At 39.0% G+C, this 10038-nt stretch overlaps 1 protein-coding gene across 1 annotated transcript; it reads right to left on the bottom strand.

Annotated features, from left to right (window-relative positions):
• Positions 1 to 3611: 3611 nt before the first annotated feature.
• LOC145255555 (uncharacterized) lies at positions 3612 to 4118 on the bottom strand. The gene has a single exon (XM_080114010.1). It carries the CDS (start codon positions 4116 to 4118, stop codon positions 3612 to 3614), a length of 507 nt encoding a protein of 168 aa, XP_079970136.1.
• Positions 4119 to 10038: the final 5920 nt, after the last annotated feature.

The raw sequence follows: 10038 nt of genomic DNA, 5'->3' as shown, positions 1-10038 counted from the left end.
TGAAGTTGTAGTCCGGAGGGAAGCAGGCAGACGGAACAGAGTTCCACAGGCGTGCAGTTCTAAGAAAGAAGCTTTGTTCATGGAATCCGCGTTTTGATTTAGGCGCAGATATAGAGTGGGGGAAATTTTTCACAGTGGATTCAGCTAGACAGGTGTTTTTCGTGAAAGATTGGCGAGGGGGTACCAGAGATTGGAGTTCAGACGAGCACCTGCCATGGAAATAATGATATAACAAGAATAGGCTCGCAACGTCTCTTCTGTGGGAGAGAGGTTGCAGGGTAGAGAAAAGGGCATCCCCCACTAAGCCACGAAGTCTATTTTGTACTCTGTCAAGGCAGGATATGCTGTTCTTACATGTGTATATACAATATGTGCTCAAAAATTAACCGGTGTCTAAATTATTTTCATGGATAATTATTTTACATAAATGCGGAGAAATATTAAAAAGTCCTTTCCTTTGTTTGATTATATTGGAGGGGGGTGTTAGGAGATAAGGACGGATTCCAACAAACAACGTATAGATTTATTGTGTATTGCTTTTAGAATTGTTGCATTGTCAAAATCAAAATGGTGGTCGTGCTCTATAATGTGGAAAAAATGGCGACAAGGGTGTTGTTTATTTTTATGTCCCTTTTATGTTTGTACATTCTCTTGTCGAGATCGCATTGTGTTCCGCCAATGTATATCTGTCCACAGTCACTGTAGGGTATGGAGTATATGCCAGCTTAGATCTTGAAACTAGATTTAAGTTTATGGATTATATTTCTGATTGCTGAGGAGGTTATTTCAAATATTTAAATGCTTATTTGTTTAGTTTTTTTTTTTTATATATATGGCGTTGTTTTTACTATTATTAGGTAGGATAATATTTCTGTTAAGTGTTTTGTTTTTATTATGGGGCTGTCTTGATTGCGCTTAAAGATTTCTAGGGCTTTTCTTTTTAGCGTTTAGTAAGAAGTATGGTGGGTCTTGAAATTCTTTAAAAGTGCGTTCTATGTGTCGGAATTCTTCCCCTAAATGTTCGTTACTGCATATTCTCGAAGTTCTCAGGTAGAAATCGATTATAGTGCTTCTTTTCACTCTATCGGTGTGATGAGAGTAAAAGTGTATACAGTCACCGATATTGGCCGGTTTGCGATGGACTTTATACTTAAATTCATTATTATTATTTATTAAATGGATACCAAGAAACTATATGAATCCATTTTTTTTCTTTTTCCTATGTGTAATTTATAGTATAAAATCAACAGTAGGTTCTTTGATATGACAAGGACGCGTTTGAAATGAATGTTTCCATTTAGAGCACAACTGAAGCATGATATTTCACTTTTTATATTAAACTTAAATTCTAATCATTATATAAAACTACTTCCATAAATCAACAGTAGGTTCTCTACAGTGCAATGTAGACTACAATATATTGTGGACTAAGTCAGTGCAGGGAAGTATTTGAGCTTCCTCCCGGTGCCCTGCGATATGTTCGCGACAAGAGTAGAGAATCGATCGGCTTAATTGACGAAGGGGTGATTTCACCGATTTTAATGCCAGAAAATGTATTGGAATTGTTAAACAGTTGTTGATGCTCGCTCAATCCCGGGCAACATCGAGTCGCTCTGCTAGTTTCTCCCCCCTCCCCCCTCTCTCTCTCTTTCTCTCTCTCTCTTTCTCTCTCTCTCTCTCTCTCTCTCTCTCTATATATATATATATAATGTCTTTATTTTTCTATTTGAGTATCATTTTTAAAAAATGACAGTTATCTCCCTTTATGAATAAATTATTTAATTAAAATTCAAATATAGCGTTTCCAACGATATTGAACTGGTAATATTACTTTTATGACTTTGAAGATTGACTATGATACTTACGGACTTTAAAGGCGGACGAATAAAAGGTATAAATATTTTTTTATTAGAAATATTAAAGATATCCCTTCTTAACCTTACTTTTCCACCCGATCTTATTTTGTTTTATTTAATTTTAACTATTTTTCTTTATATTTTAAATATTTTCCAGATATATCTGCCTTACTTAAGAAATGCTAGTTTTATTTTTGGTGTCTTTAAACCCCCACCCACTCTTTTTTACTGGTGAGGAGAATTTGTATTATAAAATCAAATGATAAAATTATTGTCCAAGACGTATTGTTTGTCTCAATAAAAACATCGTTTCCGAAACGATCGTACAATTTATTGATTTTGTTTGTTCTTCCTTTTGAAACTGATTTTTAATTATAAATTATGAATCATTTTACTCAATATTAAAAATAGCTCTAGGATATCTATGCCTATCGAGCTTATTATATATCTACATTACAACGAGCACTGTTTTCTTTTAATTGTATTAATGCACATACTAATACATTAAAATAAATTCCGCTCTTTAGACTGTTGTTCTAATTCCCTTAATATATATATATATATATATATATATATATATAAACTAGCAGGATTCCCGGCATTGCTCGGTCGTAAAATACGCGAAAATATGATATTTTGATTAATGCAGATTTCGTATTTTGGACCCAATATATAGTAATAATTTTAAAAAAATAAAAAAGAAGATATGACTCGTGCGCCAGAATCGAAATCTAAACGTTTAACTTACGATTTATTTTTCCCTCTGTTATTAATGACTGAACTATGAAGATATGTTTGCTGTAAGGTTAAAAATTAAAACATGAACCAATAGTCATTACATCATGCATATATACCTTCACACACGTATACATAAATAGATATAGAAAGAGGTTTGTATTTACTATAATCTTTTTTACGCAAATATTACGCAAGTATAAATTATGTAGAATATCTGCATGAATATAATTACACGTAATAGTTAACTAAAGATGATCATCCCATAAAAAAAAATAATAATGAATTAATAAAAACGAATATTTAAAAGAATATGCAAAATAGTTAGATCTTTTGCCGATGAATGCAATTCCACGACCAGTATACGACAAAGTTGTATTTTCTTTGAAAGTAAATAGAAATATATATTAAACAGTAAATAAACGTGATGAAACGCGCCTTAACTGTCCAACGATATATATATATATATATATATATATATATATATATATATATATATATATATATATATATATATATATATATCGTGTGTGTGTTCGTCCTTCGAAGTGGAAGATGACCATGACATCAGTGAGTAGAAGTATTGTTTTTGTGCTTCCGGAGATGACTTGGAAGGCTGATCCGGACATGGAAAGCTCTCCCACAAGTTGGACAGTGGTGAGCAGTTGTTGTGGGGACAGAGCTTGCTGCTTTGAGGGTTCTTCTCTCTTCAGCTGTTTCAGCTCCTTTGTTGATGGGGTGACGCCAGTGATGTCTGTCTGATGCAAGCGATTCTCAGGACTCGGTACTGATGTTGTAGTCTTTGAGGGAGACTTTGAGGTTGTCCTTAAAGCGTTTTCTTGATGCTCCGACTGAACGCTTGCCTTGGCAGAGCTCGCCATATAGGAGTTGCTTTGGGATTCTTTCATCTGGCATGTGGGAGACGTGACCTGCCCATCTCAGTTGGGTCTTTCGAATGGTAGTAGTTATGCTGGGAAGATTAGCACGTTTCAGGACCTCTGTATCAGGGACTTTGTCTTGCTATCTGATATGGAAGAGATTTCGGAAACATCTCAGGTGGAAGTGGTTCAACTTTTTTTCGTGCCTTCTGTTGGTAGTCCATGTTTCTGAACCATAGAGCAATGTGGTGAAGACAACTGCTCTGTAAACCTTCAGCTTGGTGTCAATGCTGGTTCCTCTCCTTTCCCAGATTTTGCTTCTGAGTCTCCCTAATGCGTTGCTTGCCTTGGCGATTCTGTTGTTGATTTCGAGATTTATTGTGGCTGTCCGAGATAGAGTGCTGCCCAGATAGGTTAAGGTCTCAACCGCTTGAAGGTTCTGTCTCTTGACTGAGATACTTGGCTCATGATACAGATTTCTGGGAGCTGGTTGGAACATAACTTCGGTCTTCTTGGTGCTAATTGTGAGGCCGAAGTTGTCACAGGCTGCGGAGAACTTTTTCATCTGGTCTTGCATTTCTCGCTCGTTGCTGGCATTGAGGGCACAGTCATCAGCAAAAAGAAAGCCACTCAGCACTGCTTCCTTCATCTTTGTCACAGCCTGCAGTCTCCTTGGGTTAAACAGCTTTCCATCTGTTCAGGATTTAATGTTGATGCCTGGTGACTGGTTGCTGAAAGCGTCAAATAGCATTGCAGAAAACATCAAGCTGAACAGTGTAGGGGCAAGGACACAGCCCTGTTTAACTCCATTTGTTACCGGGAAAGCCTCCGAGGGTTCACTGTCGTCAAGGATGCGTCCCATCATGCCTTCATGGAATTGACAAACTACTGTGATGAAAGTACTTGGGTAACAGACTTTATTCATTTTTTTTCCACAGACCATCCCGACTGACTGTGTTAAATGCCTTGGGCAAGTCGATAAAGGTTGTGTAAAGGTCTCGGTGCTGTTCGATGCATTTCTCTTGAAGCTGACGGGCGGCATGTAAGTGGTCCCCCGACCGGCGCGGAAACCACATTGACTCTCCAGCAGGAGTCCCTGTTCCAGGTGACTAAGTAAGCGGTTGAGGAGGATGCGAGCCAAGATCTTTCCTGCTATGGACAGGAGAGAGATACCTCGGTGGTTATCGCAGGATTGGCGATTTCCTTTTCGCTTATAGATGTGAACGATTGTGGCGTCTTTAAACTCTTGTGGTAGTTGTCCCTTCCTCCACATGATCTGATACAAGCAGGTCAGCTGCTCTTGCAAGGCTGCACCACCGGACTTGTAAACCTCGGCTGGGATGGCATCTTGACCTGGAGCTTTTCCACTGGTTGACTGTTGAATGGCTTTGCTGACCTCTTCGTTTTATGGGGAGTGCCGAGCTGTTAATTGATGGGGACTTGTGGGAGACGTTCAATTGCTATATCATTGATGGCTCCAGGGCGATTGATCACTTTGTTGAAATGGTCAGCTCATCTGTTGAGGATCTCCTTTTTTCCCGTGAGTAGAGTTGAGCCGTCGGCACTGAGCAGAGGAGAGGATCACGAAGCCCTTAGTGTATCGTAAAAATTCTTTGTATCGTGTTTGTCTGCCTAGCCTTGGATTTCATCTGCTTTGGCACTGAGCCAGGAATCCTGCATTGAACGCAGCTTGGATTGGACTTTGTTGCGCATGTTAGAGAAGGCAGTTTTCTTTGCCACACAAGCTGGGCCATTTTGATGCGCTCTTAGCAGGCGGTGTTTTTCCTGCAACAAAATGTGGATCTCAGGATCATTCTCGTCAAACCAGTCCTGGTGGTGTTTGGTGGCAGAACCTAGAACGTCAAGAGCAGCAGAGTGAACAGCATTTCTGAAGGATGTCCAGCTCTCTTCAACGCTGTTGTGATTGACATTGAAGTTAGCAAGTTTACTATGTATGCTGCTCTGGAATTCCTCTGCTGTTTTAGGACATTTCAATTTGGCTGTATTGAGCCTCTTGACTGTTTTTTTTTACCCTGAGGCCTTTTCTTTAGTTGGATGAAGAAGTTGAATTTGGAGATGATGAGGCGGTGGTCGGTCCAACAATCAGCCCTGCACATGGCTTTGGTCAGTCTCATGTCCTGCCTGTCCTTAACTCTGGTAATGACATAGTCGATTTGATGCCAGCGCCGAGAGCGTGGATGCATCCATATGGTTTTATTGCGATTTGGGAGGCTGAACATAGTATTTGTGATGTTGAGATCATGTGACGCACAGGTTCTAAGAAGGAAGAGTCCGTTGCTATTGTATTTGCTTACTCCATGCTTTCCAATGATGTTGTGCCAGGCTTGATGATCTGTACCGACACGTGCATTGAAGTCGCCAAGAATTACAAGCTTCTCCGACTGAGGGATTGAGAAAATGAGAGAGTCCAGCTCTTCATAAAACTTGCCTTCAACCTAATCAGGGTTAGTCATCGTTGGGGCATAGGCGCTGACCAGCATAACGCTGGTGTTGCGTCCAAGAGGTAACTGCATTTTCATTAGTTTGTCGTTGATACCTTCAGGAATGCTTGCTAGTTTTGGTACGTGAGTTGTTTTGATAGCAAAACCCACGCCAGCTTCATGCCGCTCCTCAGCACTGCGCCCACATCAGAAGAAGGTGTAGCCTCCACCAGTTTTGGTCAGTTGGTCTTTGTCTGCAAAACGAGTCTCACTTAAGGCTGCAATGTCAATATTGTAGCAAGCAAGCTCACGAGCTTCAAGCGCTGTTCGTCTTTCAGGTCGATTTGCTTTTGCATTGTCAAGCAGAGCTTGGACATTCCACGATGCTAGAGTAAGCACCTTTGTTTTCTTTTTTCTTTTGTTTCGACCGCTTAAGAGGGATCCTCGCCAGCCGCTGTATGCTGGCCAGGGTTTGGTGAAGCAGGCTATTTTTAGGGCACCTTATCTAGCCCCGTCCTAATTCTATGGAGGCGAGCAGAGCGACCCTAAAGAGGGCTTCTCGGTCACTCAGGAGGCAGACAGACCCACCACTGCCTCAGTCCAGTGAGGAACGACTACATATCCTGAATCGCCTACGTGTAGGTTCACGGCTACAGCTTCCAGTGTATCCACACCTACTGCTTTGCCGTTTCCCTGTCGCCGCAGGACTTGAGGTTAACAAAAAAAAAAGAAAAAAAGTCGATGTCATGACTTGCGCTTGACTAGGATTAAAGTGAGGGAGACTTGCGCAGGATCAGCCTCACTCTCTCTTCCTGATGCGCCGGTTCCAGTGGCAGGACTGTGTCAAGACGGCTGGGAACGAATCAGGATGCAGGAGTTGTCAGAAGGAGACTGGTCTGTCTTCCTACCGCCTTAGGGCTCCACTCTGGATTTTCTGTTGGGGTTTACTCCCTTAGCCACAAGACAGTGGAACTATTTGACCCATAGCTGGGCGTTGGTTCATGAGTCACCAGAGCATATCCACACGACGGTGACCTGCATGTCACATGTCAGGGGGCCAACCTCCTCCGAGTCCTTGTAATTTAGCCTGAGGCCGCACGGTGCTCAGTTTCCATGTTTCGGTACGTGGAACCACTATATAGGGCTTGCAGATGGAGAGGCTGTATACTGGCAGAGAGAGAGAGAGAGAGAGAGAGAGAGAGAGAGAGAGAGAGAGAGAGAGAGACTTACGCATTCGGCTCCTTTTTCACATAAATGCTAGCCAGCGGTGTTAGCTGAAAGCAAGAGATGGTAAGCGCATCTACTACGACTACAACTACACACTAGACGCATCACATCGCCATTTGAAACACACACACAACACACACAACACACACACACACACACACACACACACATATATATATATATATATATATATATATATTTAAGTAAGGCTTCCTTCAGTCTTGACAGACTATGGATACCCACGGTAAGGGTGCTGCGTGTGAAATTTTTGTGTCAAGAGTTGCACCATCTCTAACCACACGTCTCTTGAGTCGACATTGTTGAATACCAGTGGCAAGTGGAGATTCAGGACGATTGGAAGCAGACGATAAGCGGAAATCACATACAGCGCCCAGAATTCCAAAATGGTCACCCACCAGGTAACTAGCCAGGTTCAACGTTGTTTAACTTCAGTGATCTGACGAAACCGGTGTGTCAACGTGATTATGGCGTATATATATATATATATATATATATATATATATATATATATATATATATATATATATATATATATATATATATATATATACAGTGATGATCATATTTATTGGCACGGTAAAATAAAAGTTAAATTTTGTCTAATAAATTCTAAAAAAGCGATTAAATTAAAGAAAATAACAAAGTATATTATGTATTTTTAACTGGCCTTTCCGATGCAGCAATCGGATTTTAGAAAAAATAAATAACAAAGGAACAACAAACATAATTGCAAAAAACCCTTGTTCAAAATTATTGGCACGATTTATTTAATAATCAATTGTATAGCCTTTGGCCTTGATTACCTTCCTCAGTCGCTTTTCATAGTTTACAACCAAGTTGTTGCACTCTTCAGTAGTAATTTTAGCCCACTCTTCCTGACAATAATCCTCCAATTGAATAAGATTCTTAGGCTTCCTTTGCATTACCCTCAATTTTAATGTTCTCCATAAATTTTCAATTGGATTAAGGTCTGGGCTTTGTGATGGCCACTCCAAAACATTAATATGATTGTCCTCAAGCCATTTCTTAGTCAGTTTAGCCGAATGCTTTGGGTCATTATCTTGCATGAACCACCAACGACAACCAAGTGAGAGCTCTTTAGCAGAGTCTTTCAGGTTTTAATCCAATATTTTAACATAATCTTCCTTTTTTATGCTACCTGTGACCTTAACAAGTCGCCCTGGTCCAGAGGCAGCAAAGGATCCCCAAAACATCAAACTGCCTCCACCGTGCTTCACTGTGGGTATGGTGTTCTTAGGCAGGAAAGCTTCGCCAGATTTTCTGTAAATATAAGACACTTTATTATGGCCAAATAACTCTATTTTCGTTTCGTCAGTCCATAGAACACGTTTCCAGAATGCAACATCTTTATCAATATGACGTTTTGCAAAGGCTAGCCTTGCTTTCAGGTGCATAGGCTTCAATAAGGGAGTCTTTCTCGGACGACATGCTTTTACACCAGCTCTCTTCAAAACTCTACCAACTGTATGTCGAGATACATTCACTCCAGAGGTGCTCTGTTCATCAACAATCTCCCCAACAGAGATCCTTGGGTTTTGTTTTACTTGTCGAACAATTTTCCGTTCATCTCTTGGGGAAAGAATCCTTTTTCTCCCTCTACCCTCTAAACTCATAACGTGGCCTTGCGATTTAAACTTGTTTATTATGGCTCTAACAGTGGATTTGGGAAGGTTTAGCTTCTTTGAAATCTTATCATAGCCCTCCCCATTGGTATGGCATGCTACAACAAGCTTCCTGGCGTCTTCGCTGTGTTCCTTAGTTTTAACCATGGCGATTGAAAATTATAATTTAGTCACTTATAATAGTTTAAATAAATCGCTATCTAAAAATTATCTGAAAAAAATTATTCACTGAATTAGCGTTAAACAAGCATAATATGGCTATAAAAAAGTTCAGAAAGCACGTAAACCGGAAATTGATTGATATTATACTGATACTAAAAGAAAAACAAAGCCGTGCCAATAATTTTGAACAAGGGTTTTTTGCAATTATGTTTGTTGTTCCTTTGTTATTTATTTTTTCTAAAATCCGATTGCTGCATCGGAAAGGCCAGTTAAAAATACATAATATACTTTGTTATTTTCTTTAATTTAATCCCTTTTTTAGAATTTATTAGACAAAATTTAACTTTTATTTTACCGTGCCAATAAATATGATCATCACTGTATATATATATATATATATGTGTGTGTGTGTGTGTGTGTGTATGTGTGTGCGTGTGTGTGTGTTATAAATATATATATATTGCATTATAACTTACTACCTAGCTCTACCTATGTATTGAGCACTTGAAGTAAATACTTAAAGTTTACGCAAAAAATTATACTTTCGTATATTAATTCATGCGATTAAATGAAGTATATATATATATATATATATATATATATATATATATATATATATATATATAGAGAGAGAGAGAGAGAGAGAGAGAGAGAGAGAGAGAGTCTAAAGAAGCTTTGAATAAAAAAAAATGCAAAAATAAAAATAAAGAATGCAGTTTAAATTCCCGGAAGGAAAAAATATATTAACTTTAACTTATCGCAGACTAAGCATCTACATAATCTGATTTCTAAAAAGTTTATAATCACTAAAGAGAATTCATTTATATATGGATGAAAAAAAAGGCCTTAACTAAAGTTGTTAAATAGAAATAGTCTTAGCACTTGCATAAGCCGATTTCGCAAAAGTCTTCAATTTTAAAACAGAATTTAACTACATAAGGATGAAAAGAGAAAACCTTAACTAAAATTTTGTAAATAGAAAACGGGGATCATCAGCTGCTTACCATGTAGCTGTTTCGGAGATTTAAAAACATGCCAGCTGTTGAATACATGGCTCTCCAGTGGATAATACCAC

The sequence above is a fragment of the Euprymna scolopes genome, chromosome 31 (genome assembly GCF_053919585.1).
Source record: "Euprymna scolopes isolate OS-2025 chromosome 31, ASM5391958v1, whole genome shotgun sequence".
In the NCBI taxonomy this organism is placed as follows: domain Eukaryota; kingdom Metazoa; phylum Mollusca; class Cephalopoda; order Sepiida; family Sepiolidae; genus Euprymna; species Euprymna scolopes.
This window is presented reverse-complemented; position numbering and strand designations above follow the sequence as displayed.

Coding starts and splice junctions, on each gene's coding strand:
- LOC145255555 (XM_080114010.1), bottom strand. CDS start 4,118: ATGAAGGAAGCAGTGCTGAGTGGCTTTCTTTTTGCTGATGACTGTGCC.